We start from the raw sequence: 22463 nt of genomic DNA on the forward strand, positions 1-22463 counted from the left end.
TTATTTTCCACTGAACATAATTAACTTAGTATGAACTTGGCTGGTAATAGTGTGCTGACCTGGACAATGTTGGCACATTTAGACTGACTCTGGACAGTTCTGCACAAAAGGAACCCTTCCCTCATTAATCAATACCTTCTCTGTGAAACAGTAATAATAATAATAAAAAAAAGGCAAATGCATTTTTATAATATACCACTCATTCCACAAAGCAAAAGGAGCAAGTTCCCACATGCCATCTTTTTTTTCTTTTGATGTAGGCACAGGAAAAAAAAAATTTTAATGCTCCCAGGTTTCAATCTAATTCGTGTTTAATGTGGGATAAAATGCCATAAATAAGTAAATAAATAGATAGATAGAAACTCTGAATGTTGAGCACCTAATTCTCATAACATGATGTTTGTTTAGTGGCCCTTTACCAGGAGAAAAATAATCTCTGCATGAATATAATAGTACTAGGGTGTGTCTTTAACCAGCCCCTCCAAATAACACAGATATTAACTTGATTTTATTTTTTACAGTATCCTCCCCTCTCCGTCCCTTTAACCAGCCCCTCCAAACAGATATGACCTTGATTTTTTTTTGTACAGTATGGTCCCCTCCCCTATTCCAGACTTCCTCCTCGCTCCCCCGAGCCGCAGGGTACCTTCCTGACACCTACCTGAAGCCACCCTGGTGGTCTAGTAGTGGAGTCTTCGGGGCAGGAAAGATCCTCAGTCTCTCCTGCCCGCTGCCAGCGCTGACCCTCTAACTGCCGCATCTTCTTTAAAATGGCTGTCGAGACTTCCACTGGCGGCTTCGCAAGACTTCAGTGGAAGCAGCGGCAGCCATTTTTAAAGAGAGATGCGGCAACAGAGGGGTCAGTGCCGGCAGCGGGCAAGAAAGACTGGGGATCTTTCCTGCCATGAAGACTCCACTAGACCACAAGGGCGGCTTCAGGTAGGTGTCGGGAGGGCACCCTGCGGCTCTGGGGAGGGGAGGCAAGGAGTCAGATCGCAGCAATGGCGGGGAGCGGGAGGCAGTGCCATGGCCCTCTGCGACCGCTTCTGTCGCCCCTGCCTAAGACCGGCCCTGGTGTTAGCCACCCCAAAAGCTTGTCTTTAAATGTTCCTTAACCTCATAAATCTATTCTCTCTGCACCTAAACTTAGTTAAGTGAAGAAAAATCTCTAATTTTTCATTCAGGTATCTCTTATTGACCCAGAATAAACAATGTGAGCATATGTGGAGGATACTCACCGAGGCCTGTATAGCTCTAAAGACTAATATAACACTCACATCAACCAATTTCATATACAAGTTTCTTCCGTGGCAGGCTTTAGGCCTAATTCTGTGGCTGCTCCCTCTTCCTGCAGTTGTGACGACAACTCTCACAGCAATACACTTACCTTCACAGATCTGAGTGACATCACTGACTTAAATCTCAAAAAGATCTCCCTTCTCATGTAATAATAGTAGCTCAGCTAGTTGAGAGGCATGGAGTAAAAAAATACACATTTCTAATTGGAAACTATAAAATATTATCTGACAGGACTGTAAGCTGTGGAACCACATTGTTTCTCCTGACAGGGATCTGGCTCTTCTTCGATATCACAGTACGATTACATCATACAAGATGCTGATGGTTTTTGCTCTCCATTGCCCCTCTTTCTCAGATGGGGTGTTGGTCAAGAACACTATTCTGCACTATTTACAGAGTGCTGAGAAGCAGTGGCGTGGGGGGGGGGGGGGGGGGGGGGTGTTGGCTCCACTGGTTCCCTGCTCTGTCTGCCCCGGAACAGGTTACTTCCTGTTCCAGGGCAGACAGAGCAGAGAATCAGCGGAGCCGATGCAGCTCCCAACGACGTGCACTCTGGGCGGAGCGGCCCGGCCCTCCCACTCGTCCCCTATCCTACGCTAGTGGTAAGAATGCGCTCCGGGGGGGGGGGTGCGCACACCGAGGGGGGGGGGTGCGCAGCGGCAACCCGCCCCGGGTGTCAGCCGCCCTCGCTACGGCACTGCTGAGAATGAAATATTGGATTGTAGCTTGGCATGACCACTCTGCTGGGGGCGGGCTCATTCTCACTTACCTCCTCGCTATATTTGCTGACATAGGAGTAGATCTCATTGAGTGCACTCAGCATGTTGAACTCTATTGCATGCATGCGTGACTGCTCAGCGAGGTAGGCATTCATGTCCTGGTCGCTGATTGCTGGCAGCTTTGCGATGTCTGCGTAATACCTAAAAAGCAAGGGTGTGATGTTAAACCAATAATGCCGGGCTGAAGTGAGACCCTCCTTTCCTTTGCCTTCCCTCTCCTCTCCTGTGGCTGTGAGTGAGACTAGACCACAGAGCTGTTTAATGGGAACCAAAGTTTGCTACTTAGCACCTCTGTTTCCAGGGGTTGGTGCTGGACAGTGTGACTCTCTCTGTTGCTGCTGGTCAAGAGTCTTTTAATTAGGGTTACCATATGTCCGGATTTACCCGGACATGTCCTCTTTTTGAGGACATGTCCGGGCAACCGGGCGGGTTTTGCCAATCTGCCCGTTTGTCCGGATTTCTGGACAAACAGGCAGCGCTCTGGGCAGAAATCCGGACAAACGGGCAGATTGCTAGCCTCCCCTCCCCTTACTTACTAGTGCCCTGGTGGTCTAGTGACCTCTTCCGCCTTCGGGGCAGGAAAGAGCCCCCTCTTTTCTGCCCAGAGCGCTGCCCTGCATGCATCCTTCCTGTTTGTGATCTCAGCACCGATTCAAAATGGCTGCCGAGAGTTGAAGTGACAAAATATGGTAACCCCAGTTTTAATGTACTGACAGCAAATACACCCAACCAGAGAAGAGCAAAAATGACATTAGGTGTGGTCGGGGTTTGAGCTCAAGGCTGGAAACCCCTCTCGGCTGCCAGACAGTCCTAGACTGTAGGTATTATTGAGTGATGCTGTTTCAGAAAAATGGACTCTACATCTACATTACCTGTCTCACTCAGCAAATACTTTCTGTAAGTGACTAGTCTGTATAATGCTACTAGGTTGCCCATCACACATTCTCCTGATGGGGATGGGAACAATGGTGCAGGTAACAAAAAAACGTGGAAAAGAATTAAAGACTGTTTTAAAAAATATATTCTTTCCTCTGCTTCTCAGGAAATATCAGCAGTGACCAGTGGAAAGCAGCCATTTTGAGCTGTAGTGACCTTCTGATTGATTGATCACTCTGTAATCCAATCCCCACCCTGTGCTAATGTCCTTTATAATCAAGGCGCTACACCGTGATACCGTACACAGACCTGTGCACTCCAGGGGCGTAGCTACGGGGGGCCACGGGGGCCTGGGCCCCTGGTTTGGCTGGCGAGGGTCCCCATCCCCCGCCAGCCGAAGCTTTCTTCAGCACCGGTCTCCGGCGCAGCCACGTTCGCTGCCTGCCCCCTGCTCTTCTCTCTTCTTGCTCCTCCGGTGCTGAAGAAGGCTTCGGCTGGCGGGGGATGGGGACCCCCGCCAACAAAGGTATTTGTTTGTGATGGGAAGAGGTGAGGCGGTGGGGGGAGGGGGCGAGGAGGCGAGGCGTGGGGGGGGGGGGCGGCATGGCGGCACTCAAAATGTGCCCCCAACTTCGGGCTCTGGCTCCCTCCCACCGTGAGGTCTGGCTACACCCCTGGTGCACTCTTTTCTGTATCTTCACTAATAGTGTGGATACGCGATGGAAACACATATATCCCCGGATTCTAGATAGCACGACCTAAGTTGCACGCAAATCTGATTGTATTCTGGATCTGCCCACGCAACGTAATTAGTTAACAAGCCAGTCAGCGCCGATAATTGTCGGTTAACAAGCAATTATTGACACTAATTGGCTTTAATTAGAATTTACGCGCACAACTGTCAAAGTGTATTCTGTAAAGTGATACACGTAAATTCTAAGTCGCATAGATGAAAAGGGGGCATGGAATGGGCAGATCATGGGTGCTCACATTAGCCCTCTCCTTAAGTCACTTCACTGGCTCCCTATCCATTTCCGCATTCAATTCAAACTTCTCTTACTGACCTATAAGTGCATTCACTCTACCGCTCCCCAGTACCTCTCCACTCTTGTCTCTCCCTACGCCCCCCCTCGGGTACTCCGTCCTGTGGATAAATCTGTCCCCTTCTCCTCTACTGCTAATTCCAGACTCCATTCCTTTTATCTTGCTGCACCTCAAGCCTGGAATAAACTTCCTGAGCCTGTACGTCTTGCCCCCTCTTTGGCCGTTTTCAAGTCCAGACTTAAAGCCCACCTCTTTACCACTGCTTTTGACTCCTAACCACTGCTCACTTGCCGTCTCCTTTTTATCCTCACCTCTTTATTCCCTTACCCTTAATTGTTCTGTCTGTTTACCTGTCTTGTCTAGATTGTAAGCTCTTTGAGCAGGGACTGTCTTTTTTGTGTTTGGTGTACAGTGCTGCGTATGCCTTGTAGCGCTACAGAAATGATAAGTAGTAGTAGTAGTAGTTTCTAAAAGCTACGGGCGGTGTTATAGAATACACCCGGTCCGCACCTAATTTAGACATCGGCATTTACACCAAGTTTTACGTAGCTGCCCACGGCTAAATTAAGTGATGCAGATGGGCGCTCGGCATATTCTATAAACTGCGTGAAAATTTAGGCTTATTCTATAAAGTACGCCTAAATTTAGGCGTACTTTATAGAATACGCCTAGGCATATTTTTTTTTGTGCCGATTTTTTAGGCGTGATATATAGACTCTAACTCATAATCTCTGGGCCTGGAAAACTGCCTCTTAATATCCCCTCTAACTGCCCTGGTACTATCCAGTCCATGGGTGGAGCCGGTGTTATGCTGTTAACGGCCATATTGAGACCATAAAAGGCTGTCCTAACTTTGTCCGGTTTATTATCTGGTTAGTAGATCTAAATACGGACGTTAACTGGATAACACTTCCAGGTTGATGCTGAAACTGGATATTCAGTGCCAGCTGGTATCCAGGTATTAGGATTGATCATCTGGTTTCAGTTTAACCATGGCAGTGGGCGTTTTATAAATCACTGAAAACTGGGGGCTGAATCAGCCTCCTTTATTCGCCAGCTGATCTGGTCATGTTGGTTGACAGCCTTGAAACTACAAATGCAACGTGAGCTTAAAGGCTCTGTCACTGACCGTTCCACCCAGTTCTTGTAACTGGGAATGTCCTTGGCATACAGCAGCTTGTTGGAGGGCGAGTCCTTCCCTAGCCGGTGCTCCGAGGTGGAGCATGAATCCATGAAGGTCTGAGCCACCACAGACAGACAGGCGTCCGTAATGCTGCCTTTATGGATGTCGAACACAAACTGAGGATTTTTGATGACATTCACCCAGAAACGGAGAGGAAGGCTGCGTGAAAAGAAAAAGCCAGAGTTAGTTCTAAAATGATCAAAAACTGGATGAAAAGGATAAGCTGCCATGTTGCATCCTTAATCCAACTGTCCTGTTTGTGTTTGTACTGAATATCATGAAAGCCAGCACCCTTTCAGGACCCAGAGACAGGCGCTGCCTCCCCACTCCTTGATGGGGCCCAGCCTTCTGAAAACTTGAATATTACACCGCACTCTGCACAACTGTCATATTGAGGGTAAGTCTATGACTGGTGCCTCCACTTAGGCACCCTGAGGATGCATGACAGGCAGGGGCAGCCCAAGGCATGATGCTGCCGCCCCCTCCCCGGCCACGGTCTGGCGTCTCCTCCCATCCTTCTTCCACCCCTTTTCTCCAGTTTACTTTCTTTTCCCATTTTCCAAAAGGTAGTGGTGGCAGCGGCCTCTTCTCTACTGTGGCCCGCCTCTGAGGAAACAGGAAGTTACATCAGAGAGGCGGGGCCACAGTAAAGAGAAGAGGCCGGTGCCTCTTTCAACGCCATTTACAGAATATAGCTTAGCATGTTTTTTGAGCACTATTTATAGAATTTGGTTCATTACAACTTCTCTGTGTTCCTTATTTTTGAAGCTCTGTTTATGGTTTAGACATCTGTAAACCTGCATTTAGATATCCGTACAGTAAGCAATTGTGTGGATGTCTCTAAACCCTAATTTTATAAAGCTGAGATACAGATGTCTGCAACTACAGTGCATTCATATGACAAGGGGGTGTGGTCGGCAGGGCAGAGTATAATGGGAATCGCTTCTACTGCTGTCTTTTGGAAAATGGACAAAGAAGGTAAACTCGGGGAAGGGAGTGGAGGAAAGAAGGGGGAGATGCTGCTCCAGGAACAGTGCCGCCTGAGGCCCCCGCCTCAGTTGGCCTAATGGTAGGGCTGCCACTGATGGTAGGAGCTTTTTCTATGAGAGAACCTAGGTGATTAAGTTTCTTCATAGAATAATAGTGTACCCTGGTATTTGCAAACCTAACATTTAGGAGCTTGTGCTTACATCAGCCACAGAGCACTGAATTTCCAGGGATATCGCCCATGGCAGTCAGCAAAACGCTAACTGCCACTGGATGAATAACGGGGCCCCTACGTCTTTAGGAAGGATTACAGATCTTGGTGATAAGATTGCAATCTGCCTTGAACTCTGCTGGATGTAAAAGTGGATTTATAAGTACCTTTTTAAACTGAATTAATTTAAACAAAAACTGACGGGGGAGGGAGTGATGAGTCCTTTGGATGCCTATTACTATTGGGGTGGTGGGGGTGAAGGATTGCGGTTGGTTTGGGGATTGAGGCCAGGGAACTTTGTACTTTTGTCTGTGAACGTTGGCGTTCTGTACTATTTCCCTGTGGGGTTACGTATTTGGTTGAAAATTCAACAAAAAGTTTTTCAAGATAAACAAAAACTGATTTGGATAAAGAATGATATCTTGCAAGTAATCAAGCTTCTATCTTTAGTAGCGCAGACAAGAATAACTGAGCAGACTAGAGGTCCAACTGGCATTGATCTCCCATACTAAAGTGACATCACATGTGTTGCCATCTGAGGTTCATCTCATTATTCTCACCTTTAGTACAAGTTAAAAGAGTAACATAGGAGGCATCAGTATATCAGGATCTGTTGACCCATCCATCGTTAAGCAGGTCTTTACCTGCATCATGAGGTATTTCACAAACTCTGTGTCGCTTTTTCTGGGTGGAAACTGGGTAGAATTCCAAACCGCTACGAGAAAAACTGCACTGGCTCCTAATCCAAGAACGCATTACTTTCAAAATCTGCACCCAGGTCCATAAGATTATCTATGGCGAAGCCCCTGGTTATATGCCTGGCCTTATAGACCTACCAAAAAGAAACACAATTGGATCATCACGATCATACCTAAACCTTCACCACCCCAGCTGCAAAGGACTCAAGTATAAATCAATCCACGGATCCAGCTTCTCCTATATAAGCATGCAACTATGGAACGCATTGCCAAAAACTATAAAGACAACGCAAGACCACCTCAACTTCCGGAAATCACTAAAGACCGATCTGTTCGAGAAGGCATACCTTACTGATCCAACTTAAGTGCCTGGACTCAGCAACACAACAAAACCAACGAACATTACATAACTCTTCTTCTCTCGATGTTATTATGTGTCTGTAACACATGATAGAGGTATATAAAATACTGAGTGGAGTGGAACAGGTGGATGTGAAGCGTCTGTTCACGCTTTCCAAAAATACTAGGACTAGGGGGCACGCGATGAAACTACAGTGTAGTAAATTTAAAACAAATCGGAGAAAATTTTCTTCGCCCAACGCATAATTAAACTCTGGAATTCATTGCCAGAGAACGTGGTGAAGGCGGTTAGCTTAGCAGAGTTTAAAAAGGGGTTAGACGGTTTCCTAAAGGACAAGTCCATAAACCACTACTAAATGGACTTGGTGAAAAATCCACAATTCCAGGAATAACATGTATAGAGTGTTTGTACGTCTGGGAAGCTTGCCAGGTGCCCTTGGCCTGGATTGGCCGCTGTCGTGGACAGGATGCTGGGCTCGATGGACCCTTGGTCTTTTCCCAGTGTGGCATTACTTATGTACTTATGTCCTTGGCTCACTTTTATTACATAGAGCAGTGATTTAAGCTATTGTGATGTCATAGTGGCTCATTCCACCAATAAGAGCCAACCTCATTAGTGATGTCACAATGGCTTGATTGTATAGAATGTTTGTACATTTGGGAAGCTTGCCAGGTGCCCTTGGCCTGGATTGGCCGCTGTCGTGGACAGGATGCTGGGCTCGATGGACCCTTGGTCTTTTCCCAGTGTGGCATTACTTATGTACTTATGTCCTCTACTTGGCTCACTTTTATTACATAGAGCAGTGATTTAACCTATTGTGATGTCATAGTGGCTCATTCCACCAATAAGAGCCAACCTCATTAGTGATGTCACAATGGCTTGATTGTATAGAATGTTTGTATGTTTGGGAAGCTTGCCAGGTGCCCTTGGCCTGGATTGGCCGCTGTCGTGGACAGGATGCTGGGCTCGATGGACCTTTGGTCTTTTCCCAGTGTGGCATTACTTATGTATTTATGTACATACATCTCATTCTCTACCACATCACTCTGTATTTGTTTCATCACCGGAGGCGGCTTACGCCTCACGGTAATATGTAAGCCACATTGAGCCTGTAAATAGGTGGGAAAATGTGGGGTACAAATGCAACAAATAATAAATAAATAAATACAGTAGCAACACAGGGTAACTGCTAACAGATATAAGGTATCCCAGTAAGAGGCAGGGAGCAGGTGGAGGTCCCAACACTTCCTGGGTTTCTAGGAAACTGCTCTGGGTTTTGGGGGGCGGACTAGTGCCTGGCACTAAAGGGTGGATGAACATGGCATTTAAATAAAAAAATTCTGTGTCTCCCTTTTCAACACAAAAAGATCATCACACACATTCTTGAACCTCCATTACCCCAGTTGCAAAGGACTTAAATATAAATCAATATATGCGTCCAGCTTCTCCTACATCAGCACGCAACTATGGAATGCACTACCAAACGCCATGAAAACATTGCACGACCTGGCAGCCTTCCGGAAATTACTAAAGACCAACCTGTTCAAAAAGACATCATAATGATCCTTCATAAATGACCTGACATCAAAACTCTACTAGAACCAGACGACATCGAACTCTCTATACCTGTTTGCTTCAATCAATTTGTCACTAACGAACGTTAACGCACTACCCCCTTATCTCTCACGCCTGAAAATGAACTGTTTATCTAACTTACTTTATAATTTATTTCAACATTTATGAACTTTAAATGTAATACTACTTTGTATTTCTCCTCCGGAAATGGCGTTCGCCATTACGGCATAATGTAAGCCACATTCGCAAAAAGGTGGGAAAATGTGGGATACGAACGGAACAAATAAATAAATATCAGGTGCTTTAATCCTCTCCAATGTTTGTTAAATCTGCCCCTGGATGGAGACGCTGCCTTAGTCCTGTAGAAACTAATGTGGTTCACAGTCATTTCTCGCCGTACTGTAAAGCTTTTAAAAGCTATAATTTCATTCATTATTCAGATTTTTGCCTTACTAATGACTTCTTCTTATAAAAAAGCTTTTCAGTGGAAAGTTTTTCTTTCATATCCCCCCCCACCACGTCCCTTCTTTCTCCAGTGGAAGGAACCTTGCAGGGAACCCTGTTCTCGAATCCATGGTGCTCATTAAAAAGACAACAAAAATAATCTTTTCATACAGGAAGGAACTTGTATTTTTCTAACCCTTCTGAGTTATGTTTGCAGGCCGTGGGGCCGTAATCCTCAAATAACAGCATACAAGAAGATTTAATAGTCCCCATTGTTTTGAGAACCCAAATGCAAAGTACAGCCCTTTGTTGGCTGTATGAAGCAAGCTGTGGTTACCCCTTCCACAATTTCAAATGACAGGCTGGGCATGCCAAAAATATCTAGGCACAAGCAACTTGTTAGCTAAACCTCTGATTGCGTTTTCTCCCGCCCTCTTCCGGCGATGGTACTTTAGCATTCTTTATCCTAATGATACCTCTCGGCTTACAGTGGATACACTAACATACATAGTAACGTAGTAGATGACGGCAGAAAAAGACCTGCACGGTCCATCCAGTCTGCCCAACAAGATAAACTCACATGTGCCACTTTTTGTGTATACCTGACCTTCATTTGTACCTGTCTTTTTCAGGGCACAGACCACTACACTGCATTCGGTGTGCATCAGTTTCTCACATCAGCCCTATAGCGGACGGACACATTCCCTGAAATTCTAAATGAGGCTTAAAATTGCATATGCAAATTTGGACACGTGCCCAATTTGGGCATGCAATTTAACTGAATAACATGCCAATAACTGAGTGCTAATAATGAATTCTTGGCACTAATTGGCATTAATTAAAATTTACACGCGCGTTTTTAGTCATGAGGATCCGTGCGTAAAGTTTACATGTGGCTCCAGAAAGGGAGCGTGGCCAAGGGAAGGTCAGGGGCAGATCAGGGGTGTTCCTACAATTCTATGTAGGCTATTACAGAATAAAGGGGGGCTCTTTGCCTAATTTAGATGCGAGGATTTACACCAGGGTTTAGTAGGTGCCAATTCTTGCAATCTAAAGTTAGGCACGGTTCCTAATGCTAAATGTATTCTATAAATGGCACCTCACTTTCAACGCCATTTACGGAATAGAGCTTAGCGTGTGTTTTTTTCTGCGCTGATTTTTTGGCACTATTTATAGAATTTGGTTCCTTATTTTTGAAGCCCTGTTTGTGGTTTAGACGCCTGTAAACCTGCATTTAGATATCCGTGCAGTCAGTCAGCAATTGCATAGATGTCTAAACCCTAATTTTATAAAGCTGACATGTCTAAAACTACAGTACATCCCATATGACAATGGGGTGTGGTCTAGGCAGTTTGGGGTGGGACTAGAAAGGGGATCAAACATGACTGTCCAGGCCCCATTTTTGAAAAGATAGACATTGGCATTTAGACCTGCTTCCCTGGGTGCCTAGTGTCAGAAAAATTCTCTGACTCAGCAGCGTTTCACTGGAGGGATTAAGGTTGGTCACCTTCTTAATTCTCCAGTGGTCGCTCTCTCCCACCCCCACCCGAAAGCAAAACTGGCAAGGTATACCAGGCTATGTGGCAGGTTCAGGAAATATGGACATTCATGGTAATAAACTGTCTGACACACATGTTCCAGGGTTCAGTGCGGTTTACATTCTAGGTGAGACAAAAGCCAATAATGTTAGTGTGAGGTATGAGAACAATTAGAGACCATTGGTATAATGCACGAGACTAAAAACATTATAGCAAAGGATAACGGATGATACTAGGAGGTAGAAGTCAATGGATATGTTTTATATCAGGGTTCAGTTTTATTACTGGTTTTGATAAAGGTTATGGACCCAATATTCAACCAGAAATTCAACGCAGGGCCACGTCCGGGCTTCGGCATTGATTTTCTGGGTTTTCAGAGTCAGCTAACACATAACCAGTTAAAGCAATAATCAGAACTTAACTGGCTTATGGGTTACTGCATAAAGATAAACTGACTTTTATGTGGTCCTATTTATGCGGTTATCCTGGCTGGTTAAGTGCTGAATATTGCCATTATTATTGGCCAAGTGCCAACTCCGCCCCCCCAGAACACCCCCAAAATAGCTGGTTTCAGTTCAGTGCTGCTGAAAATGAGTGGTTAACCCCAGACAGGTGATTTAACTGGCTACGAGCTGTTTCTGGTCAGTTAAATTGCTCAGAATATTGACCCCTCTGTGTTCATCTATGTTTCTACTATCTTCTTCACTGAGCTGGACATTCCCTGATACGTGCAACAAAAATAAAGAGAGAGAGAGAGAAAAAAAGAAAGAAATAGAAAAGAGCTGCTGAATATTGGCTCTGGGGTTTCTGAAAGCGTAGTCCAGATACTTCAAGAAACTTCAGACAGCCCAAAACACTGCCGCCAGACTCATATTTGGAAAAACAAAATACGAAAGTGCCAAACCCCTAAGAGAAAAGCTACACTGGCTTCCACTAAAAGAACGTATTGCGTTCAAGGTCTGCACTCTGGTTCATAAAATCATTCACGGAGACACCCCGACCTACATGTCTGACCTTATTGACTTGCCACCCAGGAATGCTAAAAGATCAGCACGCACATTCCTAAACCTTCACTTCCCCAGCTGTAAAGGCCTAAAATATTGATTAACACATGCGTCCAGCTTTTCCTATATGACCACGCAGCTGTGGAATGCACTGCCACTTGACCTGAAAACAATATACGACCAAATCAACTTTCGTAAATCGCTGAGGACCCATCTCTTCAACAAGCCATACCAACAATGATCCACAATAGGAACGGTAACGCACCACCACTTATCTGATATTTTGAATGTTTTCTCTCTCTACCTGATTGCTTAATTCTATTATGTTATCCATGTTCTTTATGTAATACCAATTGTATCTTTTAATCTGGAATGGCGAACGCCATGACGGAACATTGTAAGCCACAAAGAGCCTGCAAATAGGTGGGGAAATGTGGGATACAAATGCAACAAATAAATAAATACATAAATAATTATAACAGTACAAAGTACTAAAGGTCCTGACTAGCTGCTGTCCCAGTACACACACAGGCTTCTTACCAGTTGCTTTTCCAAGTGTGTCTTACATCGGTGTCGTGGATGGTGTGTTTATCTGCTTGCTCATCCAGGAAATCAAACATGTATTTAATGGCTAGTGGAAGTGCGCTGCCCCGGTGCACTGTACTGAACAGTGTCTCAAATAAATCATCAACAAACTTCTGCAGTGTACCCTGGAGAGAAGCAATGGACACAAAATATATTTTAAAATATGAAAACCCTTCCACAAGTCAGGAATCTATGAACTAGAATGTCAAAGCTTAAGCGGTTGCCTTATGGAATCTTGGGGAGCCAGGCACAGTTTCAAGGGAAAGATCTAGGTGTAATGTAAGAAGTTTTACGTGATATAGAGGGGCATAATCGAAAGGGACGCCCAAGTTTTCCTGAGGAACGTCCTCGCAAGATGTCCCCAGACAGGGGCTTGGAAACCCGTATTATCAAAACAAGATGGACGCCCATCTTTCGTTTCGATAATACGATCGGGGATGCCCAAATCATGAAATTTAGGTCGTCCTTAAAGATGGTCATCCACGATTTTCGGCGATAATGGAAACCGAGGACGCCATTTGGTCATGGGAGGAGCCAGCATTCATAGTGCACTGGTCCCCCTGACATGCCAGGACACCAACCGGACACCCTAGGGGGCACTGCAGTGGACTTCACAAATTGCTCCTAGGTGCAAAGTGGGTGGGCTCAGGCCCACTCGGCCCACCCATGGCTATGCCACTGCTGCACAGCTAACCGGGCATAGTTAGAACTGCCTTTTATGCGGTCCAGCATCTCCAGTTAGCTATCTAGGCACCAGCAGTGTATACTGGTGGTGTTTGGAGAACCTCCAAGACCATCTGGCAGTATCCAGAGAGTGCCGCAGCAGTCAATCCAAATACTCAAGGCACTGTCCGGTTAAGTGCTGCTGAATTATCGGCTTCTGAACCAGCCACCATGATGTAATTGGACAGGAGCCTCTCCTGACCAATTATATCACTTTGAATATCGACCCAACTGTGTGCATTAGATGTGGTAGGAGGGAAAGTGTAAATGATGTCAGTAGCTTTTAACCATCAATTCCACTGTAGAAATTAATGATAAAACCTCCATTATGCAGATATGCAACTTGGGGCTTACCTTGGTAGCAAGCAGCCTGGTTAAGTAGATTTCAGACACCATCTTGCTGCCCCGGTCTCCCTCCTTCTGGTCGCCGTGGTCATGATTCTTGACCAAATGCCAGACCTTCACACCACTTTCTAAATCTGGAGTAATCATGGGTGCCCTGGATCGCAGGCTGTCGGGACTGCCCGTATATCGAAACGTAGAGTCTGTACAGGGAGGGAGAGAGAAAACAAAGCACCTGAAACCTGTGTCTGCATGAAGATGGGGTCCTGCCCTCTTTACCGTGTGGTTTCAATATTCCTGATTTCAGGTACCACAGGTGTAAAGTGGGGACAACAGGAACAGAGTGGGGTCAGTCCCACACATATCTGTGCTGCGCCCACCAGATGTAAGCAGGGTTATTTATTTATTTTAGACATTTCTATTTCGCTAATATAACAAACAGTAAAGAAGTTTAGCGAAGTCGGAGCAGTTGTGTGCCGCGACACCCCCCCCCCAGCGGCGTGCACCTGGGGGGGGGGGTGCATCGGCACTGTGCCCCGGGTGCCATCCGGGCTAGGAACGCTACTGCAAAGGTGTACATCTGCCAGATGAAGTCACCAGTTCAATCACCGATTAACATCCAAATGGATCTGAATATTGCAGCAAATGCAATTATAAAATAAAATAAAAAAGGCCAAGGATATCAAGGGCCCTTTTACTAAGCCACGGCAAAAAGTGACCTGTGGCAGTGCAAGTGCGTCTTTTGAACGCGCACCGGGCCAGTTTTTGCCACATCCCGGAAAAAGGGCCTTTTTTTAAGGGGCTGGAAAATGGACATGCAGCAAAATAAAAACCAGCACACATCCATTTTTAGGCCTGAGACTTTACCGCCACCCACTGACTTAGCGGTAAGGTCTCATGCACTACCCGGGCGGTAGGAATGCAGCGCGTGCCCACTGCTATTTACTACCGGGTAAGCACCATATTTTTTACCACGTGTTTTGGCACATGCCAAATTCAGAATTACCGCCTGAGGCACATGGTAGCTGGGCAGTATGAAGCATGGGCGGACCAAGAGACATGATGCTGTTAGGCGCACCAACTCACGTCAACTATTGACCTGCCATGTGGACATGCCTAAATTTCAGCACACCAGTGCAACTTTGCGCTAGTACATAAGTAATGCCACACTGGGAAAAGACCAAGGGTCCATCAAGCCCAGCATCCTGTCCCCGTCAGCGGCCAATCCAGGCCAAGGGCACCTGGCATGCTTCCCAAACGTACAAACATTCTATACATGTTATTCCTGGAATTGTGGATTTTTCCCAAGTCCATTAGGTAGTGGTTTATGGAATTGTCCTTTAGGAAACTGTCTAACCCCTTTTTAAACTCTGCCAAGCTAACCGCCTTCACCACGTTATCCGGCAACTAATTCCAGAGTTTAATTATGCGTTGGGTGAAGAAATATTTTCTCCGATTCGTTTTAAATTTACTACACTGTAGTTTCATCGCATGCCCCCTAGTCCTAGTATTTTTGAAAAGCGTGAACAGACGCTTCACGTCCACCTGTTCCACTCCACTCATTATTTTATATACCTCTATCATGACTCCCCTCAGCCGTCTCTTCTCCAAATTGAAAAGCCCTAGCCTCTTTAGTCTTTCTTCATAGGGAAGTCATCCCATCCCCGCTATCATTTTAGTCACCCTTCACTGCACCTTGTCCAATTTTGTATTGTCTTAGGTGCGCCTTGAATTGGCGCTAAGCACACCCCATTGTAATGTCTACATCTTAGTGCCAAGTTTATAGACTTGCCCTTTTAACCCAAACTGATTCACAGGCAGCCAGTGTAATGACAAGTGCATCAGAGTAATCTGGTCCCTAGATCTGAACTCTGTAAGCAATCTAGCCACAGAATTTTAACCGTTTGTAATGTTCTTATTTCATTGGCTGGAAGACTCAAATAAAGAGTGTTGCAGTGGAAAAGTACGCTTATAACTAAAGCTTGTAAAGCTTCATAGTTCCTCTGCTCCCCTGGAAAGGGGGGAAGACCATTGTTGTCATCACATAAGCGAGAGATTCGATCTACCTACACATCCTGCACTATTCATAGCGGAAAATCTGTTCCATTTCATTGTTCTTTTTTAAGGGAAGGGAGGGAGATTCTATGTTTAAAAAGGCTCATTAACCAGCATCTGGCTTTGGAAGACTTGCCTTCTATACTCTGAATGACTTCCATTGAAAAATTGTCTACATTCCTCACTAGGCACTGTGCCAAGGCTGTCTGATGTAAGGTGTCAGAAGAGGTTTCAGTTCGCAGATGGTTCTCAAATAAACTTGTCTTTGCTTTTAACAGAGCTACATAACTAGAGCTGCTGCTGGAATTAAGGCACTTCTGTGAGATGGGGCCTCAAGCCCTCCTGGAGGTTCTCCCCTGCATTTGGCCATTTGTTCAGGCAAAGCTTTTCAAATAGGCAGATAATTAGTTCTTCAGCTTACTACATTCTTCATTTTGGGTCCAAAAAATTCTATAATACATCAACTGCGAGCCCCCAAAGCCCCAATGTGGAGCAGACAGCAGGATTGGTCTAGTTGGTGAACTTAGGCCAGTAGCAGGCCCAGCATGAGGAAAGGCTAAAGCGGCTAGGGCTCTTCAGCTTGGAGAAAAGGCAGCTGAGAGGAGATATGATAGAAGTCTATAAAATAATGAGTGGAGTTGACCGGTTGATGTGAAGCGTCTGTTCACGCTTTCCAAAAATACTAGGACTAGGCGCCATGCGATGAAGCTACAATGTAGTAAATATAAAACGAATCTGAGAAAATGTTTCTTCACTCAACGTGTAATTAAACTCTGGAATTCGTTGCCGGAGAATGTGGTAAAGGTGGTTAGCTTAGTGGAGTTTAAAAAAGGTTTGGACGGCTTCCTAAAGGAAAAGTCCATAGACCATTATTAAATGGACTTGGGGAAAATCCACTATTTCTGGGATAAGCAGTATAGAATGTTTTGTACTTTTTTGGGATCTTGCCAGGTATTTGTGACCTGGATTGGCCACTGTTGGAAACAGGATACTGGGCTTGATGGACCTTTGGCCTGTCCCAGTATGGCAACACTTATTTACTTATGTACTTGGGATTCTGAATGGAATCTTGCTACTCTTTGGGGTTCTACATGGAATATTGCTACACTTTGAAATTCTGCATGGAATCTTGCTATTCTTTAGAATTCTAGAATCTTGCTACTCTTTGGGGTTCTACATGGAATGTTGCTACTCTTTGGATTTCTGCCAGATACTTGTGACCTGGATTGGCCAGTGCTGGAAACAGGATGCTGGGCTTGATAGACCTTTGGTCTGTCCCAGTATGGCAATACTTATGTACTTATGGCGCCTGAAAAATCAGCGCCAAAAATATTTCTGCCTAGGTGTATTGTATAAACCACGCCTAGATTTAGGCGTGGTTTTTAGAATACGCCTAGCGGGTTTATAGAATACACCTAGTAGCCATGCCTGCGCCTAACTCTATGCACGTCCATTTACCAGCGCCTACGTTAGAAGCGGAGCAGGTGTGTTCTATAACCCTGTGCATAGATTTTCAGAATGCTCACAGCCCACCCATTTCATGCCCATGGCCACAGTGTCTTTTTGGCAGCACACATTAGAATTTACATGCACCACTTTACAGAATACGCGTAGCAAGTTGTGCATGTAAACTCTAATTAATGCCAGTTAGTGTCAATAATTTTGGTCATGATATGTAGAATCCGGGGATAAGAGGGTAAGTCACTTAAGGAGTTGCCTAATTTTGGATGGCAGAAATGCATGTAAAGTGGTGATATTTATAAGAACATAAGAATAAATATACTGGGTCAGACCAATGGTTCATCTAGCCCACTATCCTTCTTCCAACAGTGGCCAATCCAGGTCACAAGTACCTGGCAGAAACCCAAACAGTAGAAACATTCCATGTCCGGGGCAAGGAGTGGCTTCCCCATGTCCATCTCAATAACAGCCTATGGACTTTTCCTCCAGGAACTTGCCCAAACCTTTTTAAAACCCAAAGTCACATGCGTAAACAACCTCTTACAGAACACTGAGTAGCAGAAAAGTATGTACCATGTTCTGGTGGTGTGTACCTTGCCGATGGGCATGTACATTGGCAGAGTTTAGGCGAGCATGGGTGGCATGTGCTAATTACAGTATTTTATAACTTAAGTGTGTTCTGTAACATTTAGGCAGACATTTACAGTAGCCGCTGGACTGCTGTAAGTGATCGCACCACACATCAAAGCGTGTTTTTCTGCTGTTTTGCTAGTAGATGTCTACGTTTCTTTATAGAATAGGCTTGAAATAGGTGCCTGCTTTAGCCTTTTACCCTGTTATAGAATTAGCCTCCTCATGCCAGAAGCTCTAAATTCTGCCCAAGAAGAGAGCATAGAAATGGGCATTCTGAAAAATGAAGATATAGTATTGCACAGAACATGGCCAGCCCAAGGCAAGATGTCGCCTGAGGCGGAGCTACACGCTGCCCCCCCCCCCCCCCCCGGGCATTTTACCTCGTCATGATGACCATCCAAACCTGCCGCCGACACCTGCCTCTTCCCTTTATTGCGGCTGCCTGACTGAAACAGGAAGTTACTTCAGGTGGCCGCAGTAAAGGGAAGAGGCGGGTACTGGCGGCGGCAGAGCAGCGTATGGGAATCGATGCCGCTGCCAGATTTGGAATGTCACTGTGATGAGGTAAAATGTTGCAAAGCCGCCCCCCCAGGCCCCCGCCTCAGGTGGCCTAATAGTCAACCGCTCCGGCACAGAAACAGAACAATTTCTTACCGTATCTGCTGATGGATGTTCTGGATATGCTTGCAGAGGCAGGGATGTTGTAGGAAGAAGTCTGTTTAGGAACAAGAGCCACCAATGACCGATCAGACACCTGCAAAAGATGGGGCACAAGACAATTAAAGTCTGCTTTGGCAGTGGTTGCAGTGTAATCTTATCTCCAGTACAGCTGAATGGTGGGGAGTTAACCTTCTCCCATATCGTACAGGTTCTCTATCTCAGACATGAGGCCAAGAGGGGACATTCCTCAACTCATATCTCTGATTAAGCAGAAGTCCAGGAAGCAAAGCATCCATAGACTTCGTTCCTTTTATCTTGCTGCACCATATGCCTGGAATAGACTTCCTGATCCGGTACGCCAAGCTCCATCTCTGGCCGTCTTCAAATCTAAGCTAAAAGCCCACCTTTTTGATGCTGCTTTTAACTCCTAACCCTTGTTCACTTGTTCAGAACCCTTATTTTATCATCCTCACTTTAATATTCCCTTATCTCTTGTTTGTCCTGTTTGTCCTAATTAGATTGTAAGCTCTGTCGAGCAGGGACTGTCTCTTCATGTTCAAGTGTACAGCGCTGCGTACGTCTAGTAGCGCTATAGAAATGATAAGTAGTAGTTTTGGGGATTCCGGAATCTTGCTACTCTTTCTGCACAGAATCTTGCTACACTTTGGGATTCCGGAATCTTGCTACTCTTTGTCCTTATCCCTTATTTGTCCTGTTTGTCTGTCCTGATTAGATTGTAAGCTCTGTCGAGCAGGGACTGTCTCTTCATGTGCTCTTCATGTACAGCACTGCGTACGTCTAGTAGTGCTTTAGAAATGATAAGTAGTAGTAGTATCTCATTCATGAATACATCCATAATGGGCTCTGCGACAAAACTGTTGAGAGTCCTCCCTCCTGGCGTGAGACATTAAGGGCCAGGTTCTATATATGGCGCCAAAAAAAAAAAATCAGCGATGAAAAAAAACTGAGCTTAGCGATATTCTATAAACCTCACCTAAAGTTAGGTGCGGTTTATAGACTATGCATAGTGGCTGTCCCACCCCTAAAATTTAGGTGCAGGCATTTATGCCAACTAAAACCTGGTGTAAATGCCCACATCATACTTAGGTGAGGATCGGGCATATTCTGTAACAGTGTGCATAAATGTTGCTAACGCCCAAGACCCGCCCATGCCCCTCCCATGGCCACACCCTCTTGAGATCCGCATGGTCTGATTTACATCGTTCTATAGAATACGCTTAGCAAGCTATGCGCGTAAATCCTAATTAGTGCCAATTAGTACCGATAGTTGCTTATTAACATCCAATTATAGGCACTGATTGGCTTGTTAACCAATTATGTTCCACATGCAAATCGGCTACACATTGTATGCGGAACTTTAGTCATCATTTTTAGAATCTGCAGGTAGTGTGTGCAAGCTTTCTGGCTGTAATTGTGTAACATCATTTTACACACGTATAAGGGCTTTTATAAAACATCAATTGGTTAAAAAGGGTGCGCTTTGACAGGATACCATGCAGTTTATTTATTTATTTAATACATTTATACCCCACATTTTCCCACCAGTTGTAGGCTCAATGTGGCTTACACAAACCGTAGGGTAGGCTACAGTACAGAGAAAGTACAATTAAAGTATGTAAAAGTAAGATAATAGGCAAATAGGTATCTTATGAACAACGAAGATAGCAAAAGATAATACAAAGAAATAGAGTCCATGAATCTTGGTGAGACCAGGAAGAAGTAGGTTATGTAGAGTCTGGAAGGTAGACCTTCTTAAACAGGGTGGTCTTTAATAATTTTCTAAAATTTAAATAGTTCTGTGTTGATTTTAAGGATTTTGGTAAAGCATTCCACATGAAGGAGAAGTTGGAGGCGTAGGTAGATTTGTATTTAAGGCCACTGCAAACTGGATAATGTAAATTTAGGTAGCATCGGGAGAAACTAGACCTGTTTCTGGGTGGTAGATCGACCAGATCTAGCATGTATTCGTGAACTTCTCCATAAATGGTCCTGTGAATCAAGGTACAGACCTTAAAGGCGATACGTTCTTTGATGGGTAGCCAGTGTAATTTTTCACGAAGGGGCTTGGCAGATTCGAATTTAGATTTTCCAGAGATCAGTCTCACTGCTGTGTTCTGGGCAGTCTGAAGCTTCTTGACTAGATGTTCTTTACAACCTGCATAGATTCTGTTATAGTAGTCCAAATGGCTTAATACCATTGATTGTATCAAATTGCGAAAAACATCTCGAGGAAAGAAAGGTTTAATACGTTTAAGTTTCCACATCGAGTAAAACATTTTCTTTGTGGTCCAGTTCACATGTGTAGGGGTGGAGTTTGGGTGTATGCATGTAAATGATAAAATACACTAATCTAAGCAGTTACTTGAATAACAGGTGTGGACATTTACACATGCCTGAGTGCAGGCCTAAATGTCGACACCTGCAAGGTAAATGCAATTTCTGCAACATAATTTCAAGTTTATTCAGGATTTACTACCCATCAAAAAGCATGTCTAGGCAGCTTACAATCTAAAAATTATAGGAAAAAAAGATAATAATAAAACATGAAAGAGGAAAGGGGGGGGGGGGACTACAATTTTAACAGGATAGGAGGGGATAGAAAGGGAGGGATTTATCTAGTCTGTCATGGAGAGACTAGAGATATGCATCAGAGAAGAGAAACGTTTTCAGTTCTATTTTAAAGTTTTGGTCTGGTGCCGAACAGACTGAGATAATTTATTCCACTGTTCAAGGCCCTGAACCGAGAGAATTCCTTCCTGGTGTGTTGATCAGTTATTTCTTGGAATGATGGTACTATCATTAGGTTTTGAAATGATCGCAATGCAACTTCAGTGTGGAGTTAGCATACGAGAAAAATATTGTGGTTCACCAGACAGATGGGTTTTATACACTAAAAGTAAATTCTTGTAAATAATGCGGAGGGACAACGGAAGCCAGTGGGCCGCTTTCAGGAGTGGGGTAACATGATCAAATTTCTTTTTCCCAGTAATAAGTTTGATAGCGGCATTTTGAACTATTTGTAGGCGCCTAATATCAGTTGTTTTGAGACCCATGCAGAACGCTAGTATTTATTTTATAAAGACATGGAGGTGACTGTCTGTCCTCTTAAATCAGATGCCCTTGTAAAATTACCCTCCAAAAGTCTCTCCACCAAAAGAAGAGTAAAACACTAGAGCAAAATGTAAAAGCTGCAGTTGCTTGAACTGACCACTTCTAATCTTGCCATTTCTCTCCATGGGTAAACTGATTTTGTCGAAGAAAGCTGTGGCCAAGCTGTTGAGTCAGGATCCAGTGCTTAAGACGTCTATATACCAGACAAGGCGAAGGCTGTCATGTGATTGTGAGATGATTTATGTTCAATCTGCTCTGATGGCTGGGGAAGCTGGACCCAGAAATTTTTAAGGAGAAGGATGATGAATGGACGCAACGCATAAGAGAACAATTCTGATCATTTTGATGGAAGATTACATCCTATCCAGTAAGAACGAGAGATTGTGGATGATCTAATTAAAGCCATAACACAAGGCGAATAAAAAGACTATAATAATGTTATGGACCATAAAGCATTCTTATTAAACCATTTTTTATTTTAACAAGTTTTATGAACTTTAAAAGTTTGATTTATGACTGTACAAGCAATAAAACCATCTTTCAGAACCTTATATTGTCTGTCCCTCTGTGACATCAAAAGGATTAATTACTGAAAGTCAAGCTATAAATGAATATTAGCACTAACGAGATTCTATTATAGCTGTTTTAAGTGGTGGTGTTTAATTTTACCCTCCCAATAAATCTGCTTATCATTGGGAAGGTTTTATTATTTTTTTTATCTTAATAGATTCATTAAGATTCAGTGGATTCCTTCACAATCAATTTAGACTTTCCTTTCACTCCCTCTTGATTTTCATTTCTTTAAAATCAAGGAGATTAGTGCCCATTTCAAGTAACTAAAGCCACAAGATCTATTTAGAATGGACTAAATGC

General features: G+C 44.4%; 1 protein-coding gene across 1 annotated transcript in view; it reads right to left on the reverse strand.

The window, feature by feature from the left end:
• The window catches only part of PLXNA2 (plexin A2), a 513443-nt gene that overhangs the window by 5253 nt on the left and 485727 nt on the right, over positions 1–22463 (reverse strand). Inside the window, exons 27-31 of the mRNA XM_030220548.1 lie at positions 18453–18552; positions 13662–13852; positions 12540–12709; positions 5128–5340; positions 2069–2219 (exon numbers count right to left, since the gene is read on the reverse strand). Of these exons, the coding sequence (XP_030076408.1) occupies positions 2069–2219; positions 5128–5340; positions 12540–12709; positions 13662–13852; positions 18453–18552 (825 nt within the window). The remainder of the gene's footprint in view (positions 1–2068; positions 2220–5127; positions 5341–12539; positions 12710–13661; positions 13853–18452; positions 18553–22463) is intronic.

The sequence above is a fragment of the Microcaecilia unicolor genome, chromosome 12, assembly GCF_901765095.1.
Source record: "Microcaecilia unicolor chromosome 12, aMicUni1.1, whole genome shotgun sequence".
In the NCBI taxonomy this organism is placed as follows: domain Eukaryota; kingdom Metazoa; phylum Chordata; class Amphibia; order Gymnophiona; family Siphonopidae; genus Microcaecilia; species Microcaecilia unicolor.